Raw genomic sequence first — 15775 nt, forward strand, 5'->3', positions numbered from 1 at the left:
AGATTCAGTATAATTTGAGTAATTTATAACTAATATGCAAAACCAAATATTGATTCGCAGTCAGCAAACTGTTGCTTGTGTTCTGAACTTAGAAAGTACTCGCTTACATGAAGGGTTAACCCAGAAATAGTTGTTCTGACATTTTATATACATCCACTTAAGGTCAGATTTTAATACTGGTTGACATCACTTTTTAAAATTTCTTATAGGAAACGAGAAGCTGCCAAGGAATTGATTGAAAGATACTACCTTCAATTAACACAAGGCTGTGGAAATGAGTTCTGTGCCAATGAGAATTGTGCTTCCTGCCCGGGTTTCAAGCAGTTGGACAATAATCAAGCTGCAGCCAGAGCTCTGGAATTATATCGCACCAGGGCAGAGCTATGCACAACTTGGCCCATTAAGAAGCCAAGATCTTTGCTTTTCCAAAATGTTTCACCTGACAAATACAAACATAACAGCAAGGCTGTTAGAAGTGAGTTGGATGTGATCTGTTGTAAGAAACAGCAGCAGAACAACTTTCAAAGTAAGGCTTTTTTTTCCTTGTCAGGTAAATGTTGATCGGCAAAATTGAATTTACTCAATTGCTTATTTAAAAGCAATGATTTTCGTCAAGAAGGTCAAATGCTAGATCATTATTAGTTTCGGTATACTCTTTATTTCTTTGAAGAACTAAGCACAGTGGCTCAGTGGTCGGTACTGCTACCTCACGGCACCAGGGACCTGGGTTCGATTACAGCCTCGGGCAACTGTCTATGTGGAGTTTGCACATTCTCCCAGTGTCTGCGTGGGTTTCCTCCCATAATCCAAAGATGTGCAGGTTTGGTGAATTGGCCAAGCTAAATTGCCCATAATGTTAGGTGCATTAGTCATAGGATAATAGGGTAGGGGAATGGGATTGGTTGGATTACTCTTAAGAGGGTCGGTGTGGACTTGTTGGGCCAAAGCGCCTGTTTCCACAGTGTAGGGATTCTATTCTAACTCTTTGAGGCAATTGTTGCAGCTTTCCTTAAGATACAGCAACCCAAATTCAACTGTCCTCTGTTGACTTTGCTACCTACTACAGGTGGTGCATTTGTTGCTGTTACCTTGCTGGAACCTCATTGACTTGTATTGGCTCCATGTCCCCAATCTCCCCTCTAAAATTCCAGTTCTTGTATTTAAATCTCTTCATGTCTTTGCCAGTCCCTGCCTCTCTTTCCCTTTCTTCCTGTATCCCTGTACTTGAGTACATGTGACAAAACTTAATTCTAATTTACCTGTTATAGATCTAGAACTTCCCCATTTCATTACTTTCAACTCTGGCTTACTATGCGGCCCCTTTTCTTTTTATGTTATCTATAATAATTATCTTAAGTTATAATTCTAATTCCTTTAAAAAATGGTACTTTTCAGGTATTTTGTTGGTGTGGGAGAACTCAAAATCATTGTTTTGTTTTGATAGTATTTGTTATCTGCAACATTGATACTACACGAGACAAAATACCAGATCTACTTCTGTTTTATTCATGGTTAGATTGCTGTCGAATGTCACGTGGTAATCTTTGTTCCACTGAGAATATTAATTAAGGAACTAATACATTTTCATGTCAAGTCTTCCATCTTAACTTTAGCAGAACCAATTCCAGGAGTATAGCAGTGGAATTGCACTAATGAGACAATGGTTGCTTAGTCATTATGTGCAGTAATGACTTTGTCTTTATGTGCATTAAAGTTTGTGTTTTCTTAAAAAGAACAGAATATTTGTGACCTCCATTCCTGAGTGTTGTTGAACTGTCATATTGTAGATATTCTGACCCTCTAGCAAAGTCCTTGAAATAAACATCTTGAAACACGTTGATTTTGTTTTTACATTCTACCATGTGGAGCATTTCTGCAAGTAAGTATATTTGGAAATTCCTATACCAGGAGTGCCTTTTATTCAGAGTGAACTTGTCACTTCAGCTGTTCATGTGCTCCCTGGGTTGAAGTAACAGATTTTTTTTGCATGATTTACTAGCTTTAGTTTTGTATGTGCAGGTGATGGTTTCGTTGTGTCACATTTCATATATTTTGTAGTTCCTGCAGGTTTTGTTTCTGTACCTTTTTTTGTACCCCTTAACTTGAGGTTGGCTTTCTCCTGATGATCCTATTTGTTTTCATTCTCTAAAATGAAAAAATTGTAAAATATCAAAGAACAGACTATATTAATCAAGTTTAAGTTTCATTAGTACTAAAATTATCCAAAAGGTCATTTTGTTTTGTGTTTGCAAATTTTCATTTGCAGTTGTTTAGGTCTTCAGGAGCTTGATGGCCTGAGATGCTAATTTCTTTTTTTAAACTTCATTCTTTAGTTAATAGTAGCTCTTCTTGACAGTGAATTTGTCTAACGCTACTGATTGTGAAATATGTTCAGAAACTGAAATTGTTTGACTACAAAATAGAACACCTTGTTTGTTTTAATGCAAAGATTTAATATAATTATTATCTAATGGAGAAGGAAAGTATTGTTTTAACTGTGTTACTTATTTGATCAACTGATATTTTTATTGCTAGATATAACCTATCTTACTGAAGAAAAAGTGGATGAAATTCTCAGTGTATGCAATGAAACTGGAGACTTCTCACCACTGGTTCACGTTATAGGCCGGATATTCTCCCGTTCAGAAACACTAGTTAAGAGCTTTAGGAAACCTGAGATGAAGAGAAATTGCTTGAGTTGTCTACCAGGAAATGTACCGGATAATTTGGAAAAAAGTGCTGAACTGCAAACAATAACGGAAGGCGATCATTCAGCACCTTGTTGCTCACAGCAGAAACCTTGTGATTGTGTTGGGCAAACATTTAAGCTTGAAGAATTAACTGTTGATGTGAAATCTGTACGAAGAGTCTACACAAAACTACTGTCACATAACCGGATAGAAACTGCACTGATTAATGCTTTGATGTATCTATCACCGGATGTGGAATGTGAATTAAGTTATCATAATGCATATACCAGAGATCCAAACTACCTAAACTTATTCATAATTGTCATGGAAAATCACAACCTACATAGTCCTGAGTATCTGGAAGGAGCCTTGCCAATGTTCTGTAAAGCAATGTGCAAGCTTCCTTTGTCAGCACAAGCCAAATTGATACGTCTGTGGTCAACATACACTTCTAGTGACATTCGCAGAATGGTTGAGGTCTTTCAGCAGCTTATCACATTCAAAGTAATAAGCAATGATTATAGTTGTCGAAATTTGGTAAATGAAGATGACACAGCAGTTGCAGCAGCTAAATGTCTAAAATTGGTGTACTATGCAAATTTGCTGGGTGGCACGTTAACCACAGAGGATGAAGATGAAGAATTGTCACAAGAAAACAGTGAAGCAAATTTGCACCAGAACATTTTGATTGAGGACACCCGTTACAAGAAGGGTCCCCGGGTGGACCCCTTGGAAAAAGAACTTAATTTTAAGGCTATTGACTGCTGTCAACCTGTGATATCTTATGATGAATTTGTTAACGAGTCATTGAACAATATTCTTGCAATGGATAAAGACTACATATTTTTTAAAGTAGACAGTGAAAAGAAGTTTTCTTTCTTGACATGTCCATTCCTCCTTACCCCGTATACAAAAAGTCAAGGCCTCTATTATGACAATAGAATACGAATGTTTAGTGAACGACGTATAACTGTTCTATACAATTTGGTACAAGGTCAACAGGTTCAACCTTATTTGCGACTTAAAGTACGGCGTGATCATATAATTGACGATGCTCTTGTGCGGGTATGTACCAGCATTTTCTTTTCAAAGATTCTTGCTTAATATAAGCATTTCTGTGAATTTTATTTAACTACAACTGATAGATGAATGTATAAATAGGTGTTAAGAGTTAAATTATTTTTCTAATGAGATGTGTTTTATTGACATGTCTTCTATTCTGGGACAATTTTTATCAATTGTAATGTTGAATAGGGATGAAAAAGTCAAGTTTCTAACAATAATTTTTTATTAAATGACATAATCCAATCATAATCTTAAACAAAGCATAGATGAGAGGAGTGGCCAAGCTTCATTGGGCAATAGGCTAAAATGTGTGATGGTAAATAAACGCTGACATGCATTTGAAGGAAAAATTCAAATAATTTCAGCAAAAACTACATTCCATTGAAAGACAAAAACTCAGCAAGAAAGATCCATCTGTAACTCAGGAAGTTAAGGGTCATATTAGATGGAAAAAAGGGGCTTCCAACACTGCAAAGAACAGTGTTAACTCTGAAAATTGTGAATAAAGGCCAAAAAAATGATTAAAAAGGGGAGAAAAAAAAATTTGAGAGTTAACCAACCAGAAATATAACAACAGATTGTAAAAATGAAATCTAAAAGTAAATCTAAAGGAAAATAGTTATTGCAAATACTATTCCTTTGGAAACAGAAAATGAGACAATGGCAAACATTGAACCACTGTCTGCCATTTAAAGTAGAAGGTACAAGTTAGACACAAGAAATAGAGATTAAACGTTAAGGGAATTAATATCGGTGGAGAAACTTGATGGACGAAACTGACAAGTTCTCAGGAGCTGATTTTCCATGTCTCAAGGCTCAAAAAAGGAGAGTTGCAGAGTTACTGCAGATAGTGGCTGTAATTTTCCAAAATTCCCTAAATTCTGGGACAATCCTAGCAGATCGGAAGCTAGAAAGCATAGCTATTAAGGAAAGGAAGGAAAATGAAAGCACAAACCATAGGTCAGTCAGCTATTAGTCACAATGCGCAAGAAAGTATTTTTGAAATTCTTCCATGGCATCTGTATTGCTGTCCATCAATAATTGCCCATGACAAGATGGTACTAGACTGCCTCCTTGTATTGATGTGTATGTAAACCCAGAGTATTGTTCAGGATTTTGACCCAGTGACAGTAAAGAAGCAGCAATGCAGTTCCAGTTCTCGCTTGTGAGGAGATCTTGCAGTTAGCAGTATTCCCATGTATCTTTTGCCTTTATTCATTTAGGTGGTAGACATTGGTGGGTTTAGAAATTGTAATCAGTGGAGCTGTGGTGAGTTGTTGGAGTGCACCTTGCAAATAACACCAGCTGCTACCACTGTGAGACAGTGGTGAGATGTGTAAATATTAAAAGTGGGTGATGAAGTGCCAATTAAGCAGGCTTTTTTTTCCCGGATAATATTGAGTATCTTGTATATTGTTGGAGTTGCACCCATCCAGGCACAGGGTGAATAGCTTGTTACACTCCTGACCTGTTTTGTAAACGGTTGGGCATTGGGAACGTCTTGTTGCCAGAATATTTATATACTTGATCCAGTTCAGTTTCTGGCCAAAGGTTAAGTCACCAGGATTTTTAAAAATTTATTCACAGGATGTGGGTATCATTATCTAGGCCATGATGTTGATAGTTGGGATTTAGTGATGGTAATGTCATAAAATGTCAAGTGGAAATGCTTAGAATCTTTCTTGTTTGAGGTGGTCATTGCCTGGCATTTGTTGAAGCACCTGTTATTTGCAACTTACCAGTCCAAGCCTGGGTGTTGTCAAGGTCTTACTGCAAATGGCCATGTAATGCTTCGGTACCTGAAGGATCATGAGTGGTGTAGAACATTGTGCAATCATCAGCGAACCTTTATAGTGGAGGGAAGGACATTTGAAGATGGTTGGGACGCTTAACAGCTGGAGCTGAGATGACTGACTACAAAGAACCACAACCATCATCGTTTGTGTTAGGTATGACTCCAACGAGCTGAATGTTCGTTTGAATCCCATTGAATCGTAGACTTTTATTGTACGGAAGGAAGCCATTTGATCCATTGTGTCTGTCCAGAAGAAGCTACCCAGCTAGTCATATTCTCCAGCCCTATTGCCATAGCCCTCCAAATTCATCACTTTCAAATATATATCCAGCTCTCTTTTGAACACTTGTACGGAATCTGCCTCCACCATTCTCCTCAGCAGCGCATTTCAAAACCTAAAACTCTGAGTAAAGAAGTTTCTTCTCATCTCACTCCTGGCTCTCTTGCTGATGGTCTTGAAATTGTGACTCCGAGTTATTGACATACCAACTAGTGGAAATAGAATACCATTTTTTTGCCCTGTCAAAATTGTTCATAATTTTGAACAATTCAATATGGTCACCTGTTTTCTGCTCCAAGGAGAATAAGCCCAATTCCTCTAATCTTTCCTGTATCTAAAATCCCTAATTCTTGTTATCATTCCAGTAAATCGCCTTTGCACTGTTTCCAGTGCTTTAACATCCTTCCTTAAATAAGATGCCAGAACACACAGCTGTGGTCTGACCAAGCATTTCTAGACATGTAGCATCACTTCTTTGCTTTTATACTCCATGCCTCTATATATAAACCCAAGGATCCTAAAAGCTTTCTTAATAACTGTTTCATCTTGACTGGCCACCTTCTGAGAACAGTGCACGTGTTCCCAATGTTCCTCTGTTCCTAGGCTCCTCTCAGAGTTGTACCATTGAACCTATATTGTGTCTCTGTGTTTCTTCAACCAAAATGCACCAGCTCACATTTTTCTGCATTGAAATTCATCTGCCCATTTGGCCAACTTGTGTCTGCCCATTTGGCCAACTTGTCCATATCTGTCTGAAGTCGCATCATCTTCACAATTCACTATTATCCCTAGCCTATCTGCAAAGTTAGAGATATTGCCCTCAAAGCAGTTTCCAAATTGTTATATGAATCAGAAAAATCAAGGGTCCCAACGCTGATCCCAGGGAACCACCACTTCCAACTCTTCACCAATCTGAGAAATGCACATCTATACCTATCCTCTGTTTGTTTGTTTTCACCAACTTCTAATCCATGCTGCAAAAGACCTATCCATCCTAAACATTTCTAATTTGGCAAACAAATTGCCTTGTGGCACAGAATCAAATACTTTCTGAAAATCCAAGTATAAAACATCACGAGCACTACCCTCATCTTGTGTCATCTCGTCAAAGAACTCAATTAAATTTGTCAGACAAGTCCTGCCCTTGACAAAGCAATGGTAATTGTCTAGTATTAACTTATTTTCCCTAAGTGTAGGTTTACCTTATCCTGTATGACCTCCATCAGTTTTCCCAGTGTTGATGTCAAAGTGACAGGTCTATAGTTTCCTGGGTTACCCTTTGCCCCTTTCATAAACAATGGTGTCACATTTGCAATCCTCCATTCTCCCAAGACTGATTTTGTGTTCAGAGGCCTGGAAAATTTTCAAGGGCTCTGCAATTCGCTGTCTTGCCTCTCTCAGCAATCAATAATGTATCCATCCAGGCCAGTCTACTCCTCTACCTGGAATACTGCTGCCTTTTAACCACCTCTTTTTTGTCTAACACCATATTGCTCAATTGCTCAGCGTCCACGTTTTCAACAAGGCCATTATCAACATTTTTCTATTGGATAAAACCAGAAGCAAACCACTAAATTATAAGAGATGGGATTTATAACCATCTAGAAAAGAATAATCTGATCAGGGACAGTCAGCACGGTTTTGTGACAGGTAGGTTGTGCCTAACGAATCTTATTGACTTTTTTGACAAAGTGGCCAAACAGGTAGATGAGAGTAAACCGGTTGATGTGGTGTATCTGGATTTCAGCAAGGTGTTTGATAAGGTTCCCTACAGTAGGCTATTATACAAAATGCGGAGGAATGGGATTGTGGGAGACATAGCAGTTTGGATCAGTAATTGGCTTGCTGAAAGAAAACAGAGGGTTGTAGTTGATGGAACATGTTCATCTTGGTGTCCTGTTACTAGCGGCGTACCGCAAGGATCGGTGTTGGGTCCACTGCTGTTCGTCACTTTTATAAATGACCTGAATGAGGGCTTAGAAGGGTGGGTTAGTAAATTTGCAGACGACACTAAGGTCGGTGGAGTTGTGGATAGTGACAAAGGATGTAGTAGGTTGCAGAGAGACATAGGGTGCAGAGCTGTGCTGAGAGGTGGCAAATGGAGTTTTATGTGGACAAGTGTGAAGTGATACACTTTGGACGGAGTAATCGGAATGCAAAGGTACTGAGCTAATGGTAAGATTCTTGGGAGTGCAAATGAGCAGAGAGATCTGTGTCCATGTACACCGATCCCTGCAAGTTGCCACTCAGATTGACAGGGTTGTTAAGAAGGCATACAGTGTTTTGGCCTTTATTAATAGAGGGATTGAGTTCCGGAACCAGGAGGTTATGCTGCAGCTGTACAAAGCTCTGGGATGGCCACACTTGGAGTATTGTGTACAGTTCTGGTCACCGCATTATAAGAAGGATGTGGATGCTTTGGAAAAGGTGCAGAGGAGATTTACTAGGATGTTGACTGGTATGGAGGGAAGGTATTACAAGGAAAGGCTGAGGGCCTTGAGGCTCCTCTCGTTAGAGAGAAGGTTGAGAGGTGACTTAATAGAGACATACAAAATAATCAGAGGGTTAGATAGGGTAGACAGGGAGAGCCTTTTTCCAATATGGGGACGGCAAACACGAGGGAACACAACTTTAAAGTGAGGGGAGATAGGTATAAGACGGTTTCTTTACTCAGGGAGTAGTAAGGGTATGGAATGCTTTGCCTGCAACGGTAGTAGATTTGCCAAGTTGCTAAGTGCATTTAAGTCGTCATTGGACAGGCATATGGACGTACGTACAATAGTGTAGGTGGGATGGGCTTCAGATTAGTATGACAGGGCGGCGCAACATCGAGGGCCGAAGGGCCTGTACTGTGCTGTAATGTTCTATGTACTTTTGTCATATGCTTTGCTTCACTGAGCAGTTTACCTTAAAAGCCCTACTCTATCTTTCACTAACCTTTTACTATTAATATGTTTGAAGAGCATTTTACTATTTGTTTTATCCTTCCTTCATGCTTCCTCTTAACCTTCCTTATTCCAGCCTTAGCTCTTCTCCTGTATTTGAGGTACTCTTCCAAATTTCTATTGCTATTATTATTCCAGTATGCATCATATGCCTCCTTTTTCTTCCTTATTTTCTCATCAATATCCTTAATCATCCAGAGTACTCTAACTTTGGGCATTCCATATTCATTTCTCATGAATACATACTTAGCTTACACCTTATTCATCTTTCTTTCCATCCCCTCTTTATCCACCAAAATGGGTTTCCAGTCAGTGTGCACTTGTTCAACTTTTAGACCCTTAAAACCTGCCCTTTTCCAGACTGGTGGATCATAATCCTGTATTCCTGGGATACCTGTATTGCTGGGACTCCTTGACTCAGTCAATTGCTACGTTGGTATCAAATGAGTGATTCTCATCTCCACTCTTTTGTTCAGCTCTTTTGTCCATACTTGGTTAATGGCATTAATGAAGTGAGGAGCTGAGGCAGAAGCCAAACTGAACTCTTAAGTGCATGCTGCCTGATAGTGTTGTTAATCGCTTTGCTGACAAGTTGGATCATGTTGAATGATGGACTGGACTCTATCAACATAATGGCTTATTGTTGCTTCTATTTCCTATGTCTCCACGAGATGCTGTAGGCAGTCAGCAAAATTGTATTCAACCACAATCTGGAACCTCAGGGCCTGGCATATTCCCCATTCTATCATACTATCAAGCTGAGAACCCAACTCAAGCTCAATAAAGAGTGCAGGAGGCGATGCCAAAGCGTAATGATAGGCCAGTAATTGCCATGTATGACCTGTTCTGCTTTTTGTGTGCAGGACATACCTGGATAAGTTTTACCTCTGCCTGATGGATCCCAGTGTTATAGTTGTACCAGAACAGCTTGGTTAGGATCATGTATAGATCTGAAGGACATGTCTTCAATACTATTGCCAGAATGTTTTTAGGACTTTTGCTTTAGCCAGTGCCGTCAGCCACTTTTTGATAATACTTGGTGTGAATTGAATTGGCTGAAGGCTGGCATCTGTAATGCTAAGGGACCTCAGGAGGAGTCTGCAAAAAAAATTCAGTTGGCTCTTATGTCTCTGGATGGATGTGAATGTATTAGCCTTATCTTAGCACTGAAATTCTGGTTCTCCCCATTATTGAAGCTTGGATATGTGGAGCCTCTTCCTTTTATTAGTTGTTAAATTATACGCCATCATTCACTGGATGTGGCTGGGCTTACAGCACTTACAAGTGATTTGTTGGTTCTGGGATCACTTAACTCTGTCAGTGGCATGCTGTTTCCTTTATTTGAAAATCAAGTCGTCCTGCATTTTAGTTTTACCTGTTGGAGGAAGTGGTGGAGGCTAGTACAATTGCAACATTTAAAAGGCATTTGGATGGGTATATGAATATGAAGGGTTTAGAGGGATATGGGCCAGGTGCTGGCAGGTGGAACTAGATTGGGTTGGGATATCTGGTCGGCATGGACGGGTTGGACCAAAGGGTCTGGTTCCATGCTGTACATCTCTCTGACTCTATGACATCTCATTTTTAGAATGTCTCCTGCTATTCTGCTGATGAAATGTAAATTGGTGTGGTTTCCCAGGGAATTGGGCTCAAACCACTTTGTTCCTCATATAAACAATTTAAACATGGGTGTGAATGAATCTTAAAATTTGCTCATAATTCTAAATTGTAACCCAGCTAACTGCAAAAGAATTGAAAAACTGTAGAGAACTGGACAGATATGAGCAAATGCAGTTCAGCATTGATAAAGTTAAACATTACATTTCAGTTATGGAGAAATAGATCATAGATTCAAAATATATCTTTAATTATAAAATTCTTACTGGACCAGAGGAATTAAAGTTAGGACAGCGTGCAAACATTTCTTAAAGCCAGATTACAAGTGGCAAAAGGATTTTTTAAAAAGTAAAAATCAGATTTGGGTGTCATCTGTAAGGGCATTGAACAGAAAGATACAATGTTGAACCTGTGGAAGAATTGGGATTGGTTTTGTTGACTTATTATAAATAAGATATAGGAAACAGGAAAACCTCCATAAACTCAACTGTTTGTTTTTTTTGGATTCAATATGGCACTGGAGCACAGCAACTCTTTGCTGCCAGTTCTCACCAGACCTTATTCTTACATGACTTACAATCATCTGCTCTTTTAAACCTCAATTCTACATCATTTAAAATTACTAACAGTCTTCTTTCTCTTCACCTTCTCCGCAGCTGTAACATTGTATTCTTCACTCTGTTCTATTACGTCTATGTTATGGTATGATCTGTCTACACTGATACAAAACATTACCTGGGTACATGTGGTAATAATCAGATCAATTCAAATAGTGTTACCATTGTGCACATGGCTAGTCAGAAAACATCTAAGGTATCCACCAAGCAGAGTGGAAAATTGCCCAGGTATGTCCTGTGCATAAAAGCACAACAAATCCAATTACTGGCCTGTCATTCTACTCTGACATTGCTTCCAGCGAAGGCTTTTTTAAAATCTGCAATCTAAGGATTTTTTTCATTCCAGCAGGAAAGTTTTCAGGCTTCCTAATTGAAATCTTCAACAACATGACAGTAAATAATTGATGTAGGTTTTACATTAGTTTGAGAAATGTTCATTTCAAGGGATCACTATGAAATTGTTTTACTCCTGCAAAGGGTTGTAGAATATAGAATTACAGTCAATTAGCAACTTAAATACTTTGTAGAATAAAACAGCTCAGATGAAGTCATTAAGCCCATCATTTCTGTGCCTGACCTTAAATAAGCTTACAGCAGGACCTGTAAAGTGGGTTTGAGGGGAGCTGAAATTTTGATGTCCCAAGCTCTTAGACGACAATAAGTGTAGATCTCCAAGCAAGTTATTTGTGCTCCCTTTCTAACTGGCTACTTTCCTACCATCCACCCTCCAGCTCAGAGAGAAAGTTGGGGATGCACTGCTTTAAGAGTGTTTTAACAAATAGGAAATAGCTAGTTCCAGTATGAAGCTCGCATCAATGCTTGCATGCAACACTGACTAGATGACCTCTATGCTTAAATTGCTGCTTTGTGTTTCTATTGCTTAAATTTGCTGTTAATGCTTTTTAATATGTTTGTTCCCACATGGAGTTTCTAGCATCAGTCTAATGTAAGTTTAAACCTACATTTATAATGCTGTGGGGAGGAATTGAAAGGTGAAGGGAGATATAAATTTATCTTTAAAGTTAAGTAGGCTTCAAGATGCGGTTCAGTTATGGAAGGTGGTAAGCAAACACACTCAGTGGTAATGTTAGTAATTTCACATCAGAAGTGGATACATCTTTGGTGCTCTTGGATACTGGTGCCAATTGACCAGTCAAACTGAGTGGGGTTAAGCCCACCCCCTAGAAGTGAATTCATCCCACTCTTCCAAAGTAAACAGCAGGCCAGTGTGCTACACGCAGTTTACTGAAGTTTTAGCTGATGGAAACCAAGCGGTACTACTGTGCACTTAGGCATAGGTGATTCTTCCATCTTTGATACTTGCCAACCTGCAACTAAGTTCTCTGGATTTGAGTAAGCGACGTATAATTGAGAAAATGATGCATATCTGATATGTTAAAAAATGTGATCTGAAATGTATTGTTACTGTTTTGACTTGGTGTATGTTAAGCATGGTAAGTTGTTATACTCTGGATAACAAAACAGAACGGTTTCAATTATTCCTTAATTTTACTCAGCTGCTAATTTAGGCTTGATGTAAAAGTTTATTTTTAAAAAAAAGTTATAAAGCATATGGAAATATGACTGTTTTACCTCTCAGTCCAATTAATCTGCAGTAAAGCTTCTGTCTGTTGCTATAGTTGAAATCTGGTGTAATCATACACAAGACGAGCAATAATTTTGAAAGTGGAATTGAACCTCTATATCATTGCTTAGATTGTACCATGTTACTGCTAAGCCTGAAAGTTGTGAAATACTTTCACATTTTAGTTTGCTGTTGTTAGTTTTGATAGATTTGAGGAGTACTGGTTTTCTTCCTCTTACCCACTGATATTGATCTTTTCTGTAATATATGCAGATCCTGAAGTCCTTCCTTGAGGTTGGCCTTCCTGAATTATGATAGAGTTATGTGGCCATATTTTTCTCCTATGCATTCACCAAGCTGTTTATTTTTCTGTAAAAATAATGATGAAGGAATAATTGCAGGCTAGTGAGTACACAAGCAGATACCACTGTCAATATGTTAATAAGTGAAATGGGTTTTGATTGAGAAGCTCACTGTATTTGACAACTTTGACATCTTTAGGTGTGTGATATAATTCTGTACATTGAAATCCTATTTAGTGATAATTTCATTCAACGTATGCAAGTATTTTCATTTAGAAGTTTTTAACTTTATTTCGGCTACACACAGTGGGCGTAGAATTTTTTTAAAAAACCTTTTACAGTGTTCCTTTTTGCCCCCACTTTTGTTCCATCAGTTAGTTTAAAGAATTTCAGAACCTTAATTTTATATTTGCCATATCACAGCTTCTGTCTGTGCTCTGGTTATGATTTGCTGACTGTCTAAATATGTCCATCAAGTGGTAATTCAAAGAAGCCAAAATAAAAGCCAATCTTTAAAACTGATAAATAGCAAAGCAATTTAACTGTTAAGATACAGAAGATAACCAATTTGAACAAATACTTGTGGTCTTCACACTATTATTTGTTGTGAACTTTGACATTTGCTATTGTCTATAATAGATAGCCATGTAAGCTGAATGTTAAGCCCACATGGTAGCATAATGATTTTCTTTATTGCAGGTCACTAATGTAATTCTACTTGCTGTATGGGAGCCAGCTATCAATCTTTTTTAAAGTGTAACTGTGCAGGTTAGAACAAAATGGTAACACAGATGGGAATTTGATTCCTAATATTTCTTTAAGTACCATGAGTTGATGGGTTACTTTTCTGCTTCCATTGACTATTTTTCTTGTTTAAAATACTTCACTTCTGTTCTTTTTCAGTTGGAAATGATTGCCACAGAAAATCCTTCAGATTTGAAAAAGCAGCTTTATGTGGAGTTTGAGGGGGAACAAGGCGTGGATGAAGGTGGAGTTTCCAAGGAGTTCTTTCAGCTGGTGGTTGAGGAAATTTTTAACCCAGATATAGGTATTTCTTCAACTTCAGTACATCATTTCATAGCCAGAATGAATGCAGATTCTTTTTCAGTATCTCATTCAAGTGAAATACTTTAAATACATTTAACCAAGATCAAAAACCTACTCTCTGATAGTTGCTTTATTCTTTGGTTGCTTGGACATGAGAAAATGTTTTATGATAAATATAGGAGTGACATCCTTAAACAGCATTCACTTAAATGTCTGACAGATCATTTATTTGTTTTTAGGCTGAATTCAAATGGTGAAATACTGAATGCACTGAACAACCCTGTTCAAATGTTCACTATTGAATAATTATTGCCAACTGTGATTCTTATCGTTCTAATGGTATTGTTAGGTAAATTTAAATGGGGTAAATTTAAATGGGGTAACTTCAATAGGGAAGTAAGAGTTTGAATTATGTTTGATAAAAGTACTGACAGGTTTAATCATACGTTCCAGCAATGCAGACACTAAGTATCATCAGACTGTCAAGGAAGGTGAATGAATTAAAGTTCCCATTGCCCCTCTTATTCAGGTAAGTGGTTAGTTTACTTAAATTTCCCAGTTGCTCACAAGGAAATACTTTTTTTTTCCTTCTTGTAGGAATGTTTGCTTACGATAATCAAACAAAACTGTTTTGGTTCAACCCTACCTCATTTGAGAATGATGGACAATTCACATTAATTGGAATCGTGCTTGGTCTAGCAATCTATAATCACTGCATCCTTGACGTCCATTTTCCTATGGTGGTTTACAGGAAGTTGATGGGCAAGAAGGGAACTTTAGAAGATCTGGCTGACTCTCACCCAGTAAGTTAATACCAATTTGCTGTTTTGAAGTAATTTTTCATCAAATCCATTTAACTAAAATGCATCTATTACAAGTTTTAAAAAGTCACGAATCATCAGTGAATCAAGTGGAACTGAGGCAGTTAATTGATTTTAGTAAACTAAGCCAATGCAATAGATTGGGTTGATGATGTATATTAAACTAGAAGTTTAAAATAAAAAGTCATAAGAATCTTTTGTGATCATTGGATATTCCATTTTTTGGACAATGATGTACTTTTAAAGATGTAACTGCTGTTGCACTGTAGGAAATCCATCGGCCAGGTTGTGCACAACAAACTCCACAAACAGCATTGTCATAATGACCAGATAACCTTTTCTGTGAAGTTGATTGAGGGATATATATTGGCCATGCCAACAGGGATAACCCCACTGCTTTTCAAAATAGCACATTGATCTTCTATGTCCAGTTGAAAAGGCAATCAGGAGTTCTGTTTAGTAACTCATCTAAAATATAGCGCTTCCAACAGTGCAGCATTTAATTATTACTTGACTTTAATCATTTTTATTGTGCTAAAGTCTTGCAGTTGAACTTGAATACTTATGATTAAGGCAAATGTACTGCCAACATAGCCATGGCTACTGCACACATTATTTAAATGCAAGTTTTCTGTTTGTTATTTAAAGAGCATGATGCTATTTAATAAACTGAGTATGTGCTCCATGGAGAATCCTAAAAGAAGGGAACATTACAGAATCAAGAAATGAGGAGGGTAAATCTAAACAAGAAAGATGGCAGAGTCTCATTCTTATTATGACAGATTCTCATACATGTACCTACATTGCACGCTGAAGCAAGGGATTCTTGAATGAGTTTGGCAGTCATTTACTTCAACCAGACTAGGCAAATTCATGATGGGACCCAGCCATTGGAGTTTGTTCTCTACCAACACGACAAAGCTGTTGTCACCCTTCCATTCATACTTTTACAAAAAACTAAAGGCTCATAAAGGGTACTTTTCATATCACTTTCCAACATTGTTAAATACG

General features: G+C 37.9%; 1 protein-coding gene across 2 annotated transcripts in view; it reads left to right on the plus strand.

Annotated features, from left to right (window-relative positions):
• The window catches only part of LOC140476354 (ubiquitin-protein ligase E3A-like), a 36099-nt gene that overhangs the window by 1192 nt on the left and 19132 nt on the right, over window positions 1-15775 (plus strand). The window contains exons 1-5 of one of the 2 annotated variants that reach the window (XM_072568841.1): window positions 440-526; window positions 1788-1879; window positions 2536-3755; window positions 13800-13944; window positions 14541-14746. In XM_072568841.1, coding sequence (XP_072424942.1) covers window positions 1861-1879; window positions 2536-3755; window positions 13800-13944; window positions 14541-14746 — 1590 coding nt within the window. In that variant the 5' untranslated portion in view covers window positions 440-526; window positions 1788-1860. Of the gene's footprint in view, window positions 1-209; window positions 527-1787; window positions 1880-2535; window positions 3756-13799; window positions 13945-14540; window positions 14747-15775 lie in introns of those variants that run through there. The other variant, XM_072568833.1, reaches the window with a different exon arrangement.

This window comes from Chiloscyllium punctatum, chromosome 1 (genome assembly GCF_047496795.1).
Source record: "Chiloscyllium punctatum isolate Juve2018m chromosome 1, sChiPun1.3, whole genome shotgun sequence".
Taxonomy (NCBI): Eukaryota; Metazoa; Chordata; class Chondrichthyes; order Orectolobiformes; family Hemiscylliidae; genus Chiloscyllium; species Chiloscyllium punctatum.